Here is a 21,535-nt window from a genome sequence, read left to right as displayed (position 1 = left end):
TTTAGTTCTTTACAACTTGGCGAACTGATGCGTAGCACAGGACACATGCTATTACTAAAAAGGTACATAGAGCCAGATACATTAAACTCAATAGCGATCCTAATAATTTTTTTTATTGGGTCTGAATGCTCCTTTTTTTTTTGCAATGTTTCCCTTTTTTCTATCACAACATCAAATTTCTGCATGTGTTACTTACTTGATATTCCATATTCCTAGTTGCCTTCCCTTTATTTTATATCTCAACAATTGGTATATTATATGCTACTGGAACTGGTTTCAAGCGTGTGCACTTTCTTCTGGTTCTGAATGTGTTCTTGTTATTTCAGCCTTCAGTAAGGAAGCAGCACAATGCTGGCTACAAACATAAGGTATGATTCTTAAGAAAGTTTATATTACTGGCCTTCTGTAGTCTGCATAATCGTGTTTAAAATGTTTCTTCTTTGTCTTTTTGGACTTTAGGGCAATGTGCGTGCCTACTATCAAGAATTTGAGCAGCAACAAAGACAAAGTTTGATTGATCAGCAGATCAAGGAGCACCTTGGGCAGGCTGCAGTATTCCGACAAGTCGGTGCTGCTTACAACCAGCACCTTACATTTTTGCCCCAAAGGCCCAATCATCTTTTACCAACTCCTACAACCTTTAAGGTGTCGCGGCCTGTTGTTGGCTTTCCAGGTATACAGTTCATACGTGCGGTTGATTAACTTCAGGGTACATTTCTTATAGAGCTATGTTTCTAGCCTGAAGTTCTTCTTGGATCTATATTTTCGTGATTGCTGTACTAAATTGTTTTAAATACTTGATAAATCTTCTAAATTATTGTATACTCAATAGTTTATCACAACTTCGCGTTGCCTTTGCAGGTTATGGGGTTGCTCCGTCTGTTCCATCAATGATAAGCCCGCCTGGGGCATCTACCTTATCCTTGCAAGTTAATGGTATGCCAAGGCCTCCTGCATTGAGTGCCAACAGTTGGGATCACAACAATCCCCCATTAATGGTGCCCAACCTTTGAGTATGCCGTCTAGCACTCTAGCGTGCCATCAAGTGAAGCTCTATAAGTATCTCCTAGATGCAAATGCCACCAACCAATATTCAGAGGACGTTTCTCTTATGCTCAAGCCTCAAACAATCATTGCTCTGTTCAAACTATAATATTTCCTTAATACTACATATTTTGGCTTGTGTCCTTACTGAATGCATCTGTTTTTGTCAGTAAAGAGTCCATGCTCTGCTAGAGTATGTGCCAAGACTACATATCATTCAGTGCTAAGTAGTTTAAATCAATTTGATCTATGATTTCAATCACTTATCTGGGCTTATTTTGTTATTTTTGTTATTTTATTTATTTATACATTTATTTATTTTCTTTTGGCTATGCAATTGGTTTGTGCATGCAGTTTTTAGCTTCCATAATTACTAGTTCTAGAGTGCTTGTTGTCTTTATTGACTTGTGATTACCTACTTTTATTTGTACCAGTTGATCACTACAATCTTACAATTTTGGCACTCCATTTAATCTACCCGGTGCTTGCCAAATTGAGCTGACTGCCGATGCTACTGATGTTATTCTTGGGCATCGGGACTGGAACAATTTCCACAAATTAACTGGACCTAACATACAGGAAATGAGAACATCCATAACCTACAACTTTAGGACCACCACTATTACCAGAACAAACTTTAGAACCACCATGATTTTGCAACCTACAACAAACTTTAAGAATTCAAGGATATTTGAAAATAGATACCACTGAATATTGAGGAACAAACAAAATTGTTACAAGACACCACACAGAGATGCAGACTATAGGAGAAGGCCGGAAGATTGTTGACTAATGCTTCTAAGCTAACAACCTTTGTTAGGGTGCATTGTCCAAGATTAATCAACACCTATTGGAAATATCATTTATGTGGACGATGATGGAAAATTATTTCATTTCAAAAAGATCCAATGAGATACAGTATTTATCGTTTCAATCTAAATAAACTTTAACATCAATTCCGTTATCTATGAGCGACTGGACCACTGCCCTGATCTTCCCTTCAAACTTGTCACGTTCCCTTGGTGTATAGGCGGCGGTGTATACATCAGCTTCTCTCGCTCTGTCTGCCAAGATCTGACCAACAGACAAGCAAGCAGGTATGTCTGATCGCGACTTGAGAACAGCCTTAATGTCTTTAGAGTTGGTGCCAGCAACTGCCACCTGCCTACTAGTCACCCTATGAGTGAGTGATGCTGAAACAAAGCGCTTGGATATGAACACATCAAGTGTAAAGGGCTCCATATATGCTACTGTCCGTTGCTTGAACGAAACATGCTTATGAGGATCCTTCGACTTCTTTTCCTTCTTAAAGGTGTATGGCCGGCTGTTGTCATCATCAAGAAAATCTTCAACCCCAAAGAAGCTCCTCGGTGCAAAACAGACCTGTAAGAAATACATCAGACAGTGTCATGTGATGTCAGCTGATGAGCGGCTCATAATTGTACACGCAACAAGTACATAATTTAAGTCTGGATGCATCATGAAAAGTGTTAGTTAAGTTCTACTTGCAGATGTGGTTGAGAGAAGAAGCAAAACGCGATATACTTTAATGCAGAGTCTATTTTCGAAACAGATAGCTATATTAGTGTATGAGTTAGAGACTTAGAGCTGCTATTAGATGCCTAGAATTTGAGTACCTAGCTGATTACATCTTGGCCTAGTCTAGAATATTGTCATGTGGAGGTTAGGAGATATACTTAATGGAAGAAGAGATAAAACACTGGATCATGGCAACGAAATTAAATTTGAACAATACGTCCAAGATAGCCCAAGAAACATTTAAAGTTAAATAGAGTACAAGAAAAAACTCCAATTTTTATTTTCAATTTCCACTATAAAAGCTAGGAAAACATGTGCTCACTCAAATCCTCTAACAAAATAGGCCTCCCCAGATGGAATAACGCAAAATAAATTACTTCGTCGTTCCCACATCATCTCTGACCACTATAGACTTTTACAAGTTTCCCAAATAATTGGTCTAAATTCTCGTATTGGTTTCAAATTTCATCAAACTCTTTCCCACCAGTGGAAGTGAACTTACTATAATTTACCGATCCTAGATGGATTGTGTGACAATGTTAAACTTACACTATGTGTCCTACCATTCTTGAAGAACAATTTCATGTCCTAGCCATGCATGTTTTCACCCTATACTTCACTTTCTACATCCACAAAAAAAAACAACAATGATCCTTACCCAAGTGCTAAACGTAAAACTAGAAGGAAACAAGTGGCTCCTTTGGTTAGTGCTTATCAAATAATAATAATACTAACTATTTCCGTATTTTCACTAAGAGGTACTATGTTTGAATAGAAAAAAATGTGGACATTAATATACAATAAAAATTGTTTACCTGTCCCTTATGGAAGCCACTTGTGAGCAGATACAAACAGGGCATAATTTTATCTCCACTAGATGCTAAACCCCCTTTGTTGCTTAATACTTGCTTCAACATTATTTACTTCAGTCCTTAGCACCTACTAAAAACAAAAAGTAGTGAATATAAATTTCTATGAAGCATTTCATCAAACAGTAAGGAAAGGATATCAAACTAACACAACAATGCAAAACTAGTCAAGCATATCTTCATAAAACAGTTCATAGGTTAAGGGGTTTCATAATTTAAGGTTTCTAGAAGATGAACGAGAGTCTAAAGTGTACCAATTGATAATGAAGTTTGATTTACGTAGAAAGTGACGCTGTCAATGTACAGGGAAGTTGTCGGGTGCGAATGGGTGAGACACAGAAGAAGATGAAGAAGAAAAATTAACTCGGAAAATATTTAAAAATATCGACAGTAATATACCGGTATGGCGGTATATCACCAAAATATTGTTTTGCCTCTAGGTGATTTTGGGTTTAATCTCCCTGGTTGATACATAACCAGTATAAAAACCCCCTCATTACCTACTAACCCATAAAACCCCCTTATTTTTCTAAAATATCTAAACTTACTAAAATACGCCCCACACATAAAATCATAGATCTCAAATTTATCTTCTCTCTTTCTTTTTGCCGCATTCTCTATTCTTGTAAACCCTAAATATCCTGCAAAACCAAATTAAGATGACAAAACAACCGAAAAATAAGAAAGAAACACCCAACAAAACAAAAAATTGAAAATTTTTCATGTCACAAACAAAAAGGAAAGCAACTACCGATAAAAAGACGAAATCGAATGTAAAAATCATTTTTTTTTTAATTTTGTTTGTAAATAAATGAAATCTAAGGTGATAATCATATTTTAAGTTGTCTGAAATTGATATTAGTTGACACTCTGTAGTTGATATGAATTTTTGAATTTGTATCATATTTACATAGCCTGTGCAAATCTGAATGTAAATTCATACTTCTATGTGAATGTAAATTTACATATGTATGCTTGCTTTCATCAGTACTGTTTTGGTTACAATAATAACTATGTAAATTTATATTTTCGTATGTTTACTTGCATAGCTAAATTTGCTGTGTAAATTTGTATTTTCATATATGTTAAAGTAAATTTTGAAATGTCAGTTTAACAGACTTATTTATTATTTTCTCCTTTATTGCAACAGGAGGTAAAACCTACTAGCTCTACCAAGGTGTTTTGTTATACTGTTTTGCCTATGCTAACACTTTTTCAAGAGTTCAAATGAAGAATTAGAGATATTCATATCGCCAAGACGAAAGAAACTCTTTTTGGACAAATTTTTTATAGTTTTTGTTGAAGGACATTGGAGAGACTGAGTTGAATGGGGAGGAAGGACATTGGAGAAACTGAGTTGAATGGGGAGGAAGAGGCAAAGAAAGAATATTATGAAATGAGGTGTTGCGTTTTATTGGTGGATCACTTTGGGATACTAATTTTGTTTGAATTATGGGCGTAAATCTTTGATCTTTCATGTAATGTCAGTTTGTCTTTGAATTCCGGATGAAACTTTTGGATACTATCTTTGAATTCTGGATGTAATGCAATAAATGAGCCTGATTAGTTTGCCAATTTGTCAAATTTTCATAGCTATGTCAGAAAACAGTTTATTAGAATTCATATTTGCATATGTAAATTTACATTTCATAGCCTATGTCACCAGTAAGATGACATGAAAAAAACGTATGTGAAAATCAATGTGTACATGTAAATTCATATTTACATAACCTATGTCACCTGTCAGATGTCAGAAAAAACGTCTATGAAATTTCATATTTGTATATGTAAATTTGTATTCACATATGTAACTTCATATTTGCATATGCCAATTCATATTTTCATATGTAAATTCATATTTCCATAACCCGCGTCACTTGGTTAGAATTCAAATGTCAAAAAGCGCGCCTATAAAATTCGAGGATCAGTAAATATAGTTTTACAAAATGTGTCTATATAACATCAAAATGAGCAATCAAATATATTATGCATTGCTTCTTGAACGTTCCCAGCACCAAAATAGAGATTCGCCATGCACCAATAGTGGGCAAACTTGGGCTTCAAATTATACACAGATGAAATTTGGTTGAAGTAATTTCTTCCATCCGACAACAATCCTCCACGAGCACAAGCACATAAAACACCGATGAAAGTAATCTCATCTGGGATAACAAGTTGCTCTGCTGCTTTTGATATTTTCCTTTCCTTCCTACCACCACCATAATCATCATCGCAATGCATTATTCCAGTCATTTCATGAAACAGACTTATGCCTTCGTTTGGACAACCATGAATGCATACCCCAATATCATTGCATTCCAAGAAACAATATTTCTCACTAACACACTATCGAAAACTCTTCTCGCAGCATCCACCCTCCTACATTTATTATACATGTCTATCAAAGCTGTTTTAATAATCAAAGTTGACATGCCAAAGTTCTTGATCATCGACCCATGAACATATTTACCTTCCTTCAACCTAGCCGATCGACCGCAAGCAGTAAGCACAACAACAAAAGTCGTATTAGTCCCTCTGACGGCCATCTTAATCATCTTACAAAACAACTTCAACCCACATCTCGGGTTGCGTGCTTTGTTTAAATATCCAAATATCATAATGTTCCAAGAAACCACATTTTTCATTGGCATTTAATCAAAAATCCGGTGTGCAGTATCCACATCGCCCACTCTTACATAACCATTAATAATTGAGTTCCAAGAAACAGAATCTCTATTAGACATAGAATCAAACAAACGGGACGCGGAATGTATAAGACCGAAAGAAGCATACATATGAATCAAAGAATTGTGAACAGGAACAACATTGTGGTAACCAAATTTAATGGTGTGAGAATGATAGATGAGTCCGACGTGGGTATTGATGCAAATTTAATCGGTGGGAAAGGGAAGAAGAAGAGTATGCTTTGAGTACAGTATTGATGCAGAAGGCATCGAAAAATTTAAGGTTGAAATCGGCGTGTTCTTCGCCATTGTTGTCGGTAAAAAATATTGAGAACAAACCCAAAAACGAACGAGTGGTTTGGCTGAAAAGAGAAAGGGTGAAAAAGGAAATAAATTTTGTTTCGAAATAAAAAATAGACCGAGATTCATTAGTTTCACAAAAACAGGGAGTTTATTTAATGGGGGGTTAAAAATAGGGGGTTTAAGTGGGTTGGGCTGCCAGGAGCGAGGTTTAGCATAACAGGCTAGGAAGCAGGGGTGTGAGCCCCATTTCTTGGTGATGTAATCGGGCACTCATCAAATTGCATTGGGCAGCCTTCGGCTTAAGCCCGACAACTAAGTCCAATAACAATAACCCAATATATCCCTCCACCTCAACGCATACTTGCTACCATTTTTTTCAAACCTTTTTAGCCGGTATCATCTCTCTCGCGAGACTGAACCCCAAACAAAAAAAAAAACTTCGAGTTTTCTGTCGTGTTCATGCTTTGAGTGTTGAGTTGTGAATCAACAATGAGAATTGAAGTTGGCGACTTCACCCAATTCGAGTCGTGTCCCATTTGAGTATATACTCAAACTTGGTTAGGTTGATTAAACTTGATTAGGTTGATTAAATTTGATTGGGTGGAAAATTGGGTTGATTAAACTTGAGTTCGAGTTTGCCCAAACTTTGATGAAGTCGTTTCGAGTTTGAGTTTGAGTTTGGGTTGATTAAGTGGAAGTTGATTTTTAAAATGAACATCGTGACAAACAAACCGAATTCTTTAAATCCAAACGACCCAGCCATGTCGCCCAAGAGAGTCCCCAAATGACCTCACCATGTTGTCCTAAAGACTGTCCAAATGACCCTGCCATATCGTCTAGCTAAAAACCAAGAGTTTTGTCTCAAACGACACGCGAAGACCGCTTGAGTGTATACTCAAACGATATGGAGAGACCGACATGGCGAGACCGTTTGAGTGTACACTCAAATGACCTGAGGGTTTCGTTATGGCAAGACCGGTTGGATTGGTGGCTGGGCCTGGAATTTGATGGCAAATTTGTAATATATATTTTTTTCTGGAAGGTTGCCCAATCCAATTTGATGAGTGCCCAATACAGTACCCTTGTTGTATTACGGTATTACCTTCTATGCCCAATCTCAAGTTGGACACGGATTTCCACTGAGTAGAAGAACTGCACATTGTGTTATTTGGTTTAGCAAACAACGCACGCACACTGTCAGCTTGAGATAGTTATGATGAGTACTTCCAATTAACTATTGATTTGATTTTGTGGAATTAGTAGGGATTTTATGAGTCTGCAGATACAAATAAAGGAAGACGATGCCTGAAACTTCAAAACTTAGTAACAATAATTCATTAGAGTTGTCAAACTTCACAACTCATTACTTCAATGGAAAATTAATATTACAATGCTTGTTGACGGTGTGTCCAGTCAGAATCAATGGAATGACCTTAAACTTGAGCGTCTCTTGCTTCGAATTTACCGAAGATACGGATCTCAACCTGGGAAAAAACAAAGAAAAATAATTCAAGAAAAAAAAAAATTGGAAGTTGAAGTGCTCTACTTATCAGAGAAAGGTTGTATCCTGACACAGATATCTAAATTAAGTAACAGTTAGCCAATGCATATGAAATCAACAATCAACCTGTCATATTAATGACAAATGATGCAATTCAACAATGCTTAAACAGTGGGTATCATGACCGGAGTGAAATCTTGGTTATGACCCGCCAGAGTAGGCCGGCCAACTAGACAGCAACAGAAGCAATGATCAATAGCTAATTCACTAAGATGTATGCACTAGGTCTAGGATGTGCCGTATACATTAAATCCAATGCAAATATTAATAGATGAAAATATGGTAATAAAAGAGAGAGAGAGAGGACCTTCATCTGAAACAAAATTAAGAGTTCTTTTTCTCTGTGTCAAGATTTCTCCATGGATTTAGCGCATCCCTGATAGCTTGAGCTTCTGCGGAATTTTCCCAAGCTCGCTTCTCCGACTCCAGAACAGTTACTTTATCATCTGCACAACAGAGAATATTAGGACTGTATTTCAGTTACAGTAGTGTCTCTCAAGTTACCCTCAACCCTCATAAGCTGTTCTAGTTCTCATAACATAACATCAAGATAACAAGAAAAATCAGGCAAGTACTTCAGATAGTTGGGTCTCTTAAGTTATCATCAACCTACCAAAAGCCAATACATATCTCCTAAGAAAACAGTAAGACTATGCCTTTGAAAACAACACCACAAGCTTCCTCTAAATATGAAAGCAACAACACAAAATACACTAAGAACATTGCTTTTGGGGGGGGGTGGTGGTTCACCATGCTTGTTGCAATGATCTTTTAGGACTTACCCCCATCCCTATCCCTCCTTTTTAAATAGGGAAATTAGACATGACAGATTTCTAACAACAATCAATCATGTGGCGGTGTGGAAAGGCGCATGTGCATCTAATTCGATCATCTTTCTACTACTAGTATGGATAAGCATAAGGTATTATAAATACGTCTGTTGCAATTCCTCTGTTACGCCGAACTCACACACATTAAATACCTTTGAGGGTTGGTTCTTGCATTTCTTTCTCCCTTGCTCATTTCATTGTCAAAGGAATGCCCTTTTTTCAATTTTTCAATGAAACAATGACAAGTCCGAGCAGTAGGAAAAGAAGCTGTCAGGAGCAGGAATCGAGGTCAGGCTGTCAGTCAACTCCGTTCTCGTAGAACAACAAGAGCAGTATTCACCAGTGTTTCAAAGAAGCATGTGTCCTCTATGACATTAAATTGACTTTGGTGTTTCAAGAGTGGGAAGCGGTTTTAAGCAAAAGCAGCTGTCTAAGACTTTGAATTCTCATATAGTTTTAGTTTATAGTCTGTAGCGATACGGAACTGCTGTAAGAGCGGGTAGAGCAGTAGGATGGCACATCCAAATTACTTGTGTTGACCATTAAAATGTCCACTTAAGATCCCCCACCCCAAACGCCAAGCCAAGCAGTAGATAAAGATGGAAATTGATAAGGTTTCCTTAAGTGCAGCACCAAATTAGGCCATAGACATCGTTGAAGATGATCTAAATAGACAAACTAATGAAGAACCCCGAGTCGCCAACCCGCAAAAGTAGACATATATAACATTAATTCCAATAAATAAAGGTTTAGGAGTATATAACCAACTACAAGATAGAAAACAAAAACGACAAGAGAAAAAATACTAAATATAAAAAATAAATAAAAAGGTCAGAGATAAAGTACAACACAGTAGGCGACACTACTCCCTGCCATTCAAAGATTCCTACAACAAGCTCCCCCCTTTGTTCCTCCTAAATCTTCGACCAAAGGTAAAATAGTCCATTGATTAGCATTGGGTAGAACAACAAGTGACACCTACCTCTATTTTCAGATTCATCCCACAAATATATTCCTAAAGATTGTTATAACAAAACCAGTGAGCAACTCAAATAGCTAGCATTTCAACACATTGATAATATAGAGATGCAATTGTCAATCTAAGAGCATCCGTATAAAGCATATGAAGTTAAGTTGAGAAAAGTTACATTGACTACATATTAAAGGGGAAAAAGGGAAGGGAGGGGGGGTTGGAAAAGGAGGGTTCTCACACAGAAACCAGTTTTGACCATGAAGAATTCCATTGAAGCTCCAATCATTGCTGATATCAGTCCTATTTTCACGTACCAGCCCAAAAACTTCATCTCCCTCTCCACTCCCCTGTTTTAAGATTAAAAATACCAAATACCAATAATAAGATTAAAAAAAAGTTTTAAGAAATGAAGATTTACATATGTGTTAGGCTTCATTGGTTTTTTGAGCCCAAAGACTTGTGGATTTCAAAGCCCAATAGATGATAAACTTAAGCCCATTCAAATTTGGGCTTTATTAAGCTGAGAGTCCAAATGGAATCACCTCACGTCGTCACTCATCACTTGTTGATACTTAATGGAACGGGAATAGGAATTCACATTTGGTCTCAACGATTTTATTTATCAATTTTGGTTAATATTGAGTGGGAGAAGAAAGAGAAGGGGCCACATTTTTAGAAACTACTACAGACGATTGTATTTGCCGCAATGGTATCGAAACCACTATAAATATTGTGTTTTGTCTGTCTATTTAATTAATTGTTGTGTTCTACACATTGTAAATACCAAAATGAGTCTCTTGACACACCTCCCGGTCTCCCACCTCGATATTACACTATATATATATATATATATATGATTACAAATAAACTAAGTAGTGATTAATTGGGGGAAGTGTTACTGTACACCCTTTCATTCATAATGTCGACCCTTAACTCGTGATTACTGTACGTGTGTTGTCTTTGCAGTTGCATACTTGTATACGCAATTGTGGGTTGGCGGGTAGCCAAAACTCCAAAAGACACACATAATGTAACGAGTATGGTCGCGCGAAAGACAGACACCTGTATGTCATAAGTAGACAAAAATTGCTGACCGGATATATCTGACAAGATTCATTACGAAAATGTCCCACAACAATGGCTAAAAACATACTTGAGAAAAAAACATCTATCTTCCAAGTTGAATATTAAGCATGCAAGCACAACCAGTCACTATTGGCATTGAACAAGACTCAAAAGAGGTTATATATAATCTTAACATTCTTTTTATTCGTGTTATCTTATCCAAATTTCCGTAATTCGACTTAATATCAACTTATGTTTTGGCTAATTATTGTTGGAATAACTGTACAACACATTGTGTTGGATCTGTTCTAATTTCATTAAATTTAAGATATTTGATTATATAGTATATATATATATATTTTATCTTGGCTAATTACCCATCATGGAGAAACAAGATATAATTATAACATGAGACAACTGGACATGTTTTTTGTTCTTTGAAAGTTTGAGACTGAAACAATGATCCAAAAAAATTCACTATGTTAAGGCTGGTAAGCAGATCATGGAGCCCATAGATGAAGAAGTTGCTGGAAGAAATGCGGATCTCTCTGTGCAAATACCCCCGAGACCAGTAGTGTTAGGAAGTAGCCGAAGTGGAAAGGGTTTTTTTCAGTCTCAAGCTTCCTTTAAAGGGAATTCAACTCCTGGAAGCTTCTTGCGAAGTCCAAGTTCCAAGAACAAGGCAGCTTCCCATGAAAGTGAGGGAAGTTCCCTCCTTAGTTCAGATACCAGGGGGGTTCCCGAGAGCCCTGTTCTATCCAGTATTTTTTGTTCATGGAAAAGATGTGTTTCACTACCTGTCACGCCTGCAATATTGTCCCCTTCAAATTTGTGTGGAGAACAGAAATCTTCAGAGGTAAGTGCTAAACTGCTTTTGTGAATCCATTACGTTTTGGAAATGGAAACATATTCATGAGCTTAATTTTTCTTTCGCGTGTATAAATAGTTTCCGAAAATTTTCCAACTGTGAGTTATTTGGACCGTACAATAGAATGAGTGACGGACGGAACTTCTGTACATGGTTGATCTGTGATGGGCCATATGTAAAGCTTTGGTGTCATTTTTTGCAGCAAAAGACGGCTCCTCCTAGAGTTTCAAGGTCCATGTCTGTACCTGTGCGAAATGTTGTCATTGTAAGATCTGGAAGTTCTGCTGTCCATAAGGAACCTGTTCAAACGGATTCTGGTGATGGTACATATATAGGCGCAATTAAATCATCATTTCAACATGTTAATTTTTGCACAGTCGGATAGTAATTGCAAGTAGCCATCAAACTTCAAAATTGGCATAAATTAACTTTGGCAGATCTCGTTGAAGTTTGGATCTGACCTAGCTTCGAAACTATGCATTATCCGTAGTATACTGCACAGTACTTGAGATGCTTGAGCTTTTCTTATTCAATTTTAAGTTGTTGACATGGCATCTCCCCGTAACTACAATAAAGTAAAAATGATACCTGTCAACCACCTTGTTTGTCTTGGTACTCATGGAAGTTCTGCATAACTTAACTCCAAAATAAGAATTACCGAAATCTGTGATGTGGCAGATTTATCTGTTACTTAGTTGAAATGTCTAGACGCCTTCTGATTCTCTGTTTTCTTTTACAACTTCAGGCATCTCATCCATTGCCAAGTCAGATAATCTTTGTCATGTTGATATGGAAGCTGATGATAAAGAGATTCCAGAAGAGGAAGCAGTTTGCAGGATCTGCTTCATTTCATTGTGTGAAGGAGGAAATACATTTAAGATGGAGTGCAGTTGCAAGGGTGATCTCAGGCTTACGCATGAAGCGTGTGTATTGAAGTGGTTCAGCATCAAAGGAAACAAGAAGTGTGATGTCTGCCGGCAAGAGGTTCGTAATTTACCAGTCACTTTGCTGCGGGTGCACAGTTCTGCCCAAAGAGAATATAGACGGGAGCAGAGTAGGCGAAACCCAACTCCACAACCATTGAGGTAAGAGAAAAAGATGATCATGACTTCACCTATCAATGTTGTACGTATAGATTTGAGGATTTTCTGATTCAATTTGGGCTTAATCTACCCGTTATTGATTTCTACTTCTTGCACTTGTGGATTGGAGTCCATCCTTGTCAAAGTGCTTATTGGCCAAGCAACTTAAAGTCAATTATGAGTCAGCCAAAGTAACATGAACTTATTTTCGTCTCTGAGAACTATCCTTTTTAACCGATTTCTTGTTTCCACGATCAAGAGCCGTGTAAAGTTTTAAAAGGGCAATTTAACTGTAATGTACATAAGTTGGAAACTTGAAAAAAAAAAAAGACTATGGATTCCAGGTACCAGAACAATATCAAGTATTGGTTGTTTGTATGAGGGTCTTCTCTCTTTTCCTTCTATCATGATAAATCTTTTTTTAGTTTTGATGCAACTTCTATGCTTTGCTGTTGCACAGTGTCTGGCATGACTTGGTGGTGCTTGTCTTGATTAGTTCCATCAGTTATTTCTTCGTCCTTGAGCAACTACTGGTATGGCTTACTACTTGTGACTTGGTGGTAATATTTGGTTCTGTTCCTGGCACTTGAACTTGGACTAACAAGTGTTAGCAATATAATCAAGAATGCCTAGATATATCTTGAGAACAACATTTTACCTAAAAAGAAGTGCTGAAGATGGGAAGTAAATTAAAGATAATACAGAAGGTGCTCTTTCTTACTTTTAATCATCTTGAACTTCAAGAAGCTCGAAGTCCTCTAACCATGGAACCCCGAAGCAATTTAGTTCCTGAACTTGCATAGTTTGTATTGTAACGAAAGGTTGTCAGTTAACCCCTTTTATGCAATTATGCCATGGCCAATTTAGTTTGATCGACTCCTATTAGGTACACTGCAACACTGTATGCACCAAATGCAACTAGAAGAATGTATGGCCAAATTCTAAGAAGTGGCTGGAACCTCAGGTTTTGATAGAGCTAAAATACTTTAAAATAGTACACTTGTATGGAGCAATGACATGTCCATCTTCCAGCCTTTCTTGAATGCCACGTTTGAAACTGGTGTAAGAGAAGCACATATCAGTATCATCTTTATGTAGTTGTCCAATGTACAAATGAGTAAGGAATGGAATGAATTTGATACCTAGAATCGCTGTGTTCAGCTTGCATGCTTTTAACATTATAATGATACTGACCTGTATCTTCTTTTTATAGAGTGAAAAGTATAAAGCCGGGGCCCTTGTGTATTCAGCGCCCATTTCTTTTACCCTGGGCCTATTGGGTTCACTGTTTGCAATTGTTATAGGTAAAAGTTAATCCTTTGAGTCCTTTTATGAGTGAGCTTGATTTTTAATTACTTTTTATGAGGGCATGATCATTGACTTCCAAATTTTGCTGCATGCAGCATTTAGGGAGTACACATGGACATACGCTGCTCTTGAGTTTGCACTTGTGGCCTTGAATCTCCATCTTTTCTATACTGTAGTGAGTAATTTTTTGTTCTTCTTTTTCATTTTTTTTTTGTTCTAGCTGGTTGATCTGCAATTATTTACCAACTGAACATATATGCTTCTTCTAAGCAATTTTAAAAACCTTTTACTACTTATAATGCACAAGCATGGGTTTTAAAGAACACCAATATTCGCTTCCATGAATACCCTTGAATTCTAAAAAAACTCTTCATACAAGTTAACAGACTATGAATATTGAGACAACGATGTAGTTTTACATATTCTCTAGGTAGAATATCTGCATGATACTTACTAGTATACTGCACAATGGTGTCTCCGGACTAAGAAGTGATTTTGGAGAAGAAGGGAGGAGAGGGAGAGGAAAATAGGGACGGAGATTTTGGAGAAGCATGTTTTTTTTTCTTTGCTTTGGAGAAGGCAAATTGGACAGAGTTTTGTTTTGCCCTTGTGATGAGACTCGTTTCGTTCGGGATATTATAATACAAAACACCAAACTTTGCAGAATTTCAACCACTGAAATGTCAGAGTTGTCCACCTTTTACTTTGAGGAGATCAGGGTTCTCGTGAATGGTTACGTTGTAGGAGTTTGGAGACGGTTTATAGTATGTTTCCTGTATCCCTAGCGTTTGAAGCTGCTTCCAATAGAATGATGTTATAGTTCTTGTGCCAAGTGAAAACCTACTTGGATTTGCAGTCCTAGACGTGGAGAAAGGTGGACTATATCAGGTTAGCATGATTGAGCTTCAGTGACTGTGTATGACTGGATGACGTTTTTATCTGACCCAAGATGTTTAATTTAAGGTTCTGATGATAGCGATAACTAATGTATTGCATTTAGCTATTAAGCGCCAAAGAAGTATGAACTATCATCTTCTGATCTTATTTTGTGTAGTATGCTTATATAAATGTGCTATTTCTTCTTACAGCTTAAGATGCCCACAATTTATGCAATCTTGGTTTCCGCAGCATTAGGGTTTGGAATTGCAATGAGTGTTAACGGATTATATCTTTATACATTTGCTTACCGAGCTCGGGTTGCGCTGATGGAGACCAACTCTAATGCAGTCTGATTAGAGAGGAATCAAAATTGTATGTTGGTCTTTATCAATAAAAAATATATGTATTAGTGCAGCCACAGGTGTACGTGCTTGCTTCAATTTGACAAGGCTTGGAGGGAAAGGTCTGTGACTTTGTCCTGCTGGTGCATCACCTTTGTATATGTCCTGTATGAGAATCCCCCTCATATCTTGCCACCCCTTTGCGAGGACTCTCGCCAAGCCAATAGATGTTTGTCTGTGTGTTAATCTGGGGGTTGGCCTAGCTTGTAATATATTAGTGTGATAATAGAAATTTGATTTTACTGAGAAATTACGAAGAATGGAAAGAAAAATGGTGGAAACCCCTATTATTCTAATTTTTTACTTTTGAGCATATGTGCCTTAGCTTTACTACGCAGTTTATTTTGCTAATTTTTTACTTTTGAGCATATGTGCCTTAGCTTTACTACGCAGTTTATTTTACTTCCAGAATGACATAATTTCCTTCTGGTACTGTAGAAACTAGAAAAGCTTAACCCAATCGCCTCTGAAACTGTTTTATAAGGGGTGGTGCAGATTGGCTGGTTATATATTATTATTATTGAAGAATGAACTCCTTTATCAGTCAGTTTAATGTCTTTTCCTGGTTGGTTCAAAATTCATCTTATGGAAGTTTCATAGACATTGTACTGATCATCATTGGGAAATCCCGAGTCCATTCCTTTGTCCTCGTTTGAACAACCTCTGGTCATACATACCCTCACCGCAGCGTACAAGCCATTCCAAGTGCAACCTTTTCACTAATGTCTCTATCACTATCCCTTGCAATCTTACTCTTATTCCTGTTCGCCACATCTTTGGCCTCCAACCTTCGTTCTCTTTTCCTCTCCCTTTGTCTCTCTTCACGAATCCTATCATGCTCTAGACGCTCTTTTTTATCCTCCATCTGAGGCTCGACAGGAGCAGAGGGAGGGGGTGCAGCTCCATTCCTTTCAGAGTGAGCTTTTTGTGCCAACACCATCAATTTTTGGTCCTTCCTTTCGTTCTCCTTCAACACCATCTCTTTCTGAATTTTTGATCGATCTCATTCCAACAACTTCTCTTGCAGTATGTTCCACAACATTCATTGATTTGGAGAGCGCTGCAAACTTATCATTAATCTGAACGTCCTCCATACCTCTTCCATCTGCAGCTAGACGCTTATCCAAAGGAATCGTATAACCTTTAGGATTCTTCCAGTTCGACACACAAGGTGGAATTGTCCAGTTTTTCTGATCTTCCACTGTCACAGGACGAGGAGGAGAATGCATAAGCGCAGGTTGGGCAATCTCTTCCACTTGAACTTTGGTGGCTCAAATGGATCTACCGACACCACCACCATCTTAACCACACTCTCTCATTAGCTCCAGAATTGAAGGTACCAAGGTTAGTTCCTCTTGGAAAAGTGGAGCCAACGATGCGGAGGGACATTACTTGTTTAGCATTGGGGAGATTTTAGATTCTCGCTATAGGATTGTTTGAAAGCTTGGTGAAGGTACTTCGTCCAAGGTTTTAGAATGCTGGGACATGCTGAAGTTGGAATATGTTGCTATCAAGATTTTTACTAATCTTGAAGACTCGGCTGATTACGGAAGGGACGAAATTCAGCTTCTTCAATATTTGGGAAATCGTCTTGCCTACAAATGCGGAACTCTTTTGAGCACTCCAACCACTTCTGCATTTGAGAGGGAGCGACTACACCACATGGCCCAGCACAAAAAAACCATCCGAAGTCGACTGTGATTGGCTGGTTTAGAGAGAGAAAACAGAAGAGAGGAGATAGAAAGAGAGTTTGAGTTGTTATTTTATTTTTATCAACCAATCACAGTTGACTTGGGACGTTTTTTTTTTGCTGGGCCATGCGTTTTAGTTCTATCCCATTTGAGAGGCTTGGACATTCTTTGCACTCTTTCCTATGGGAAACGAAAGCTATAACTGTTTACATGTGTGCAATGCGAGAGCTTTGCAGACTAGTGTTGGAGTGTGTTTCCATTTGTCATAATAATCTTGTCATACATGCCCGCTGTATGAATACGATTGTGGTACCGATCCCTTTTGAGGAAGCTCCGAGGGACATGGTAGAACGTGTTGAGCGTTTTTCTCCACTCGGTCATCTTGTAGTGGAAAGTGCCAATGATCCCGTACGTAATGATTATTTTATGCTTTTGCAAGGCCTCCTCAAATACGAACCATCTCAGAGGCTGACACCTCAAGAAGCTCTTGCACACCATTCTTTACAATGGATTGGGACACTGAAGTTTAATTTTGGAAGGGAAATCAAATGATGGATCATGTAGGGCGTTATACTTCTTTTTTGGTGCTTTTACTTTGATGGGATTAAACCTTTTTTTTTAAAAAAAATAAAAAATAAAAAAAATAAAATAATAAATTTTTTGTTTGCTCGGTAAGATTAAAATTTGATTAAAAAGGAGAAAAAAGAACGGTACAAAAAGATTAGTAGGAGCAACAGTCTGCACCCCACTAAGATTCAAGCTAGATAATCCTAACTACTACCATTCATAAACATGGTGTAGCGACAATCACACAAACCTAAAGAACCTCTGAAAAGGTACTTCATATCTGTGTAGCCAAGTAGGTTTTCCATCAGTAATGATTGCTTCATTGATTGGCGAGCGGCTTCTTTTTGGACAAACACATCTGCGGTGATATTGCACTCTCTCCGGATAGAGATTATCTTCCAATCATGAATCTTATTCAAAAGCGATTCGTCATCTTGCTTGTAGTCGCCAAGGGAGATTGCCACTTCCGAAAGTTGTTCTTTGCAGCTTCGAAATCGGGTTTCAACCCACAAGTTTACCCATCCCTTCGCCATTGCTTGCTCAATGCCTTCAAGGATCGCCATACATTCAGCTCGATAATTGGTTCCAGTGCCGATATTCTTAGCCAAGGTCATCTTAAACTCCCCCATAGGTCCCCTATAACTCACACCAATACCAGATGGACCTGGATTGCCCAGGGAAGCACCAATAAAATAATAAAGTATCTTTTATTTCTTCTTAATCTCGTTCTATTTCTTGATCATCATTTATAAATATTTTATTTTATGTAACTCTAAATTTTTACTTGGTATCAGAGAGGTCTCGGGTTTAACTCCTACCAGGTGAAGATGTCTAGTCCTATCCAGTCCTTTTACCTGTGTATTTAGTTTCCTCAAAACCAGCCATTGTCTTCTTGCCTGGTCTCCTCTATGGTGTCAGTAGAGAGTATTAAAAGGCGTTTGAGGCTTAGGCGTACCTAAAACGCCCTAAAGACATTGAGTAAGTCATTTATGCAATGGAAGCATACACTTCAGTGTAAGAGGCATTCCTAAAGCGTTGAGGCGCTCTTGAAGCGTACGCCTTAGTAGTGAGGCGTAAGCCTCCATCGTAAAAAAAAATTAGATCATCATTTTTCTTTTGACTTTTGCCTTGTTTTTTTTTAGTGCAAGTAGACATTAACTTTAAATAGTATTGATGTAACTAATCCACCCATAACCTTTTGTAAGAAATTTAACTTGTAAACTTTCTTTAGTCAATCTATCTATGTATTCCCTCTTGTCTTGCAAAATATAGTATAATTGTTAATTCTTAATGACTGTAAAGGCGTGTTTTTCCTTTACATACAAAGGAGGAAGAAGAAGGGGTTTGGATTTGGGAAAGACCGAGTTCGCTAAGGAGAGAGCTGCCTACGTATCTTCTCTTGATTCTGGGGGGAGAGAAGAATCAGGTCTCACGTCGTTCAAGTAGGTGGTATTTATAGGCACAAGAGAGCGTTGATCTTCGAGACACGTGTACTCCCTTGTACATATGTAGGGTGGAAATTATGAATGTGTGTTAGGTTGGTTTTGGTAGGAATTGTATGATGATGGGGAGTGGGTGCAGTAGTTCATATTTCATGGTGATTGGAAGTACAGGTAAGGCTCTGATGATGATTACATCTGGATTAGGGATGGTGTCTTTATTCGAAGCGTTCTCCTTTAGGTCGTTCATTTGTCTTGAGGTATTCTTGAGCAAGCTGAAGTGTACCACCTACATGAAGCGAGCTGATCAGGACTTGATCTTGGAGGTCGATGACATGAGTTCGTTATGATCTCTGCTTATGCTTCGCATGCTTAATATTCCTTAATGAGAATATTACTCCCTTACACAGCCCCCTCTCAGTAGATTGTATTGTACATATAAGCGATCTACTGAGAGAAAACGGTAGTGCGTGTTGAGCATGAATGGAAGGGCGAGCTGGTGTGAACGGACCCGACTGGCACACCGTAGAGCTCGAGTCGTATTTGTATGACTTCTTGACTGGAATTGAAAATTGGCACGTGGTTTGCACGTGACAGAATCATAGCGGTTGATAAAGAAACGTGTTGCCGCATTTTCTAGAGTCTTGAAAAGACAGGTCCTTAAGACACGTGTGTGGGCTAGGGCTTAGGCTGTAATCATAACTCCTTGGTAACTGAACGGGCGGTTGCACAAAATCAAATTTGGGACAACTGAAAAGTTATTTCCTGTTTTCTTCTTTAGCAAAACCACAAGCTAGGGTTTCTTAAGTGAGTGTTTCTGCTGCCGCTGCTTTTCCATTTCCAGTTTTCTTTCTTCTTGTTCAAGTGCAGTGTGTCTATTAAGTAGGTCGGTGTTAGGTTTTGTTGTTTAAGCTTGGGTGTTTGATAAGAAGAAAATGTAAAAATGTCTGACTCTGACGATACTCGATCTGAAGAGGTTCGAGAAGTCTCTTTAAGTTGTGGTGAGTATGAGGAAGATGAGGAAGAGTCAGTGAGTCTTGACGGTCAGTTTGAGCATGGTGAGGTTGAAGTTAGGGAGGATGAGGGTAGTATATGATCTGGCTCTATTGGTGCTGTGGCTAGCACGTCAGGTCGTGATGAGGGGTCGTCTTCAAGTGGGTTGCCCCCTAGGACGGTGGATCGGTTTGCAGTGAGTGCGTTCCCCGAACTGAGGGCAGCTTACGGGATGGATGTACCCGACCTGGAGATATACGAACCAGAGCCGCGAGAGAATGTGCGGAGTGAAGAATATAACCCTCCACATGGTGGGATTATAATCTGCGAGGGTCAGCTGAGAGCGCATATGCAAATACCGTTCTCGAAGCTGGTTTGTGATTTTTTAGCTGAATGTTGGAAATCCCCTTGTCAGTTTGTTGGTAACACTTGGCGGCTGTTCAAGGTGTTCAACCTACTGAATGCGAGTGGTGAATATCACATAGGGGTATCGGCGTTATTGGCCGTTGTAAAAAGGCTTAACCGGCAATTTCAATTTCAGCTTGCAAACTATGGCGAAGCGTTCCAGTGTGATGGACGGTGTAAGCAACGATGCTTGGAAAAAGAGGACGTTGCTGCTAGTTAGCAATTACTGTGCTAGCGGATGTAGGTTGCAAACTAGGATTTGCAATATCTCCGGTGGGTGGGAGCGTTTTGTTCATGTTGCTTTAATGAGTGGTCTATTGTTATTTTAGCTGATCCGTACTTTTATTATGTTTGCATACTACTCTGTAAAGACACGAAGGAATCGGCAGGAGATAGAGAGGCTCGCGCGGTTGACTCGAGCACATAAACGAGCAAAGCTGCTTGAAGTAGCTCATTTCTTTGTAGAAAAGGGGGGGTCCAGCAATCAGAGAGAAAAGAAGAATTCAGAAGGACCAGGCTCGAGGTCAAGTTAGGGGAGGAGTAATGGAGAAATGGACAAGTGACTTGGTAACCCGGGAGGATAGGAACCGAGGTCGTGGTAATTCTAAATGACCCTCTGGAGGTGCTGGTGCCTCAGGGACTGGTGGGTCGGGCTGGCGACCTAAAGGGGGGTCAATGGACGCGCCTGTAGAGCTGGAGAGGGTGGTCTTCAACCTTCGCGCGCGAAGTAGTTCGATGAAGAGGAAAGCAGACACGTCCGAGCAAGTCGCTGCAAAGGCTGCCAAAGCTACGAGGCATGTGCTTGGGGACAACTCCTGCACGGGGGGCGGTTCTGGTGGTGGTCGAGTTGGTGGTACAGCCACTCGCAGTACTCGGTCGAGGCCGAAACAAGTTTTGGACCTGGCCACTTTTGGGGCTAGACTGAGCTCGTCTCCCTCTGCGAGCGAGCCCGAATGGGCGGCGAAGGAAGGGATAAGGCTAGTGGGAAGTCGCCTGTGACTGCTGATGATTTGGAGTCGCAGCTAGTGTACTTG

At 38.8% G+C, this 21,535-nt stretch overlaps 4 protein-coding genes and 1 pseudogene across 13 annotated transcripts in view; 2 read left to right on the top strand and 3 right to left on the bottom strand.

Annotated features, from left to right (window-relative positions):
* The window catches only part of LOC147499196 (uncharacterized), a 32,076-nt gene extending 30,770 nt beyond the window's left edge, over positions 1 to 1,306 (top strand). Inside the window, exons 3-5 of the mRNA XM_086563437.1 lie at positions 327 to 368; positions 460 to 673; positions 862 to 1,306. Coding sequence (XP_086419563.1) covers positions 327 to 368; positions 460 to 673; positions 862 to 1,013 — 408 coding nt within the window. The 3' untranslated portion in view covers positions 1,014 to 1,306. The remainder of the gene's footprint in view (positions 1 to 326; positions 369 to 459; positions 674 to 861) is intronic.
* A 611-nt stretch (positions 1,307 to 1,917) lies between these two features.
* On the bottom strand, positions 1,918 to 3,954 carry LOC147499195 (Ribosomal L18p/L5e family protein). Of its 2 annotated transcripts, none has more exons than XM_086560991.1 (3): positions 3,707 to 3,954; positions 3,399 to 3,522; positions 1,918 to 2,427 (listed from the first exon to the last, which is right to left on the bottom strand). In XM_086560991.1, the coding sequence occupies exons 2-3, from the start codon at positions 3,498 to 3,500 to the stop codon at positions 1,975 to 1,977; spliced, it is 555 nt and encodes a 184-aa protein (XP_086417117.1). In that variant the 5' UTR covers positions 3,501 to 3,522; positions 3,707 to 3,954; the 3' UTR covers positions 1,918 to 1,974. The 2 variants fall into 2 exon arrangements, with proteins under 2 accessions (XP_086417117.1, XP_086417116.1); XM_086560990.1 differs by having other exon boundaries at positions 3,399 to 3,525; positions 3,707 to 3,935.
* A 3,787-nt stretch (positions 3,955 to 7,741) lies between these two features.
* LOC147499194 (DNA mismatch repair protein) lies at positions 7,742 to 10,165 on the bottom strand. Of its 2 annotated transcripts, XM_086559108.1 has the most exons (3): positions 10,044 to 10,138; positions 8,308 to 8,446; positions 7,742 to 7,923 (listed from the first exon to the last, which is right to left on the bottom strand). In XM_086559108.1, exons 1-2 carry the CDS (start codon positions 10,132 to 10,134, stop codon positions 8,325 to 8,327), a joined length of 213 nt encoding a protein of 70 aa, XP_086415234.1. In that variant the 5' UTR covers positions 10,135 to 10,138; the 3' UTR covers positions 7,742 to 7,923; positions 8,308 to 8,324. The 2 variants fall into 2 exon arrangements, 1 of the variants encoding a protein (XP_086415234.1); XR_015194433.1 differs by lacking the exon at positions 7,742 to 7,923 and having other exon boundaries at positions 8,306 to 8,446; positions 10,042 to 10,165.
* A 722-nt stretch (positions 10,166 to 10,887) lies between these two features.
* On the top strand, positions 10,888 to 15,719 carry LOC147499193 (uncharacterized). 8 transcript variants are annotated; one of them, XM_086560987.1, is made up of 8 exons: positions 10,888 to 11,044; positions 11,368 to 11,724; positions 11,939 to 12,053; positions 12,482 to 12,821; positions 13,279 to 13,351; positions 14,032 to 14,122; positions 14,222 to 14,301; positions 15,215 to 15,719. In XM_086560987.1, exons 1-8 carry the CDS (start codon positions 10,997 to 10,999, stop codon positions 15,356 to 15,358), a joined length of 1,248 nt encoding a protein of 415 aa, XP_086417113.1. In that variant the 5' UTR covers positions 10,888 to 10,996; the 3' UTR covers positions 15,359 to 15,719. The 8 variants fall into 8 exon arrangements, with proteins under 8 accessions (XP_086417113.1, XP_086417115.1, XP_086417112.1 ...); XM_086560989.1 differs by having other exon boundaries at positions 11,939 to 12,059; positions 15,255 to 15,719; XM_086560986.1 differs by having other exon boundaries at positions 11,939 to 12,059.
* Positions 15,720 to 15,886: 167 nt separating this feature from the next.
* On the bottom strand, positions 15,887 to 18,549 carry LOC147499192 (SNW/SKI-interacting protein A pseudogene; annotated as a pseudogene).
* Between the last annotated feature and the right edge of the window lie 2,986 nt (positions 18,550 to 21,535).

This window comes from Coptis chinensis, chromosome 5, assembly GCF_015680905.1.
Source record: "Coptis chinensis isolate HL-2020 chromosome 5, ASM1568090v1, whole genome shotgun sequence".
In the NCBI taxonomy this organism is placed as follows: Eukaryota; Viridiplantae; Streptophyta; class Magnoliopsida; order Ranunculales; family Ranunculaceae; genus Coptis; species Coptis chinensis.
The sequence above is the reverse complement of the archived record's forward strand: the minus strand, read 5'-3'. Positions and strand labels throughout refer to the sequence as shown.

What these genes read in the sequence shown, in the direction of transcription:
- LOC147499195 (XM_086560991.1), bottom strand. Translation starts at nt 3,500, where the DNA reads ATGTTGAAGCAAGTATTAAGCAACAAAGGGGGTTTAGCATCTAGTGGA. An exon ending in GTGGCTTCCATAAGGGACAG is followed by an intron (nt 2,428 to 3,398) that starts GTAAACAATTTT and finishes TATTTCTTACAG; the next exon opens with GTCTGTTTTGCACCGAGGAG.
- LOC147499193 (XM_086560982.1), top strand. Translation starts at nt 10,997, where the DNA reads ATGCAAGCACAACCAGTCACTATTGGCATTGAACAAGACTCAAAAGAG. An exon ending in TGGTGATGGTACATATATAG is followed by an intron (nt 12,072 to 12,481) that starts GCGCAATTAAAT and finishes TTACAACTTCAG; the next exon opens with GCATCTCATCCATTGCCAAG. An exon ending in CCAACTCCACAACCATTGAG is followed by an intron (nt 12,822 to 13,278) that starts GTAAGAGAAAAA and finishes GCTGTTGCACAG; the next exon opens with TGTCTGGCATGACTTGGTGG.
- LOC147499194 (XM_086559108.1), bottom strand. Translation starts at nt 10,134, where the DNA reads ATGAAGTTTTTGGGCTGGTACGTGAAAATAGGACTGATATCAGCAATG. An exon ending in CATGGTCAAAACTGGTTTCT is followed by an intron (nt 8,447 to 10,043) that starts GTGTGAGAACCC and finishes TCTGTTGTGCAG; the next exon opens with ATGATAAAGTAACTGTTCTG.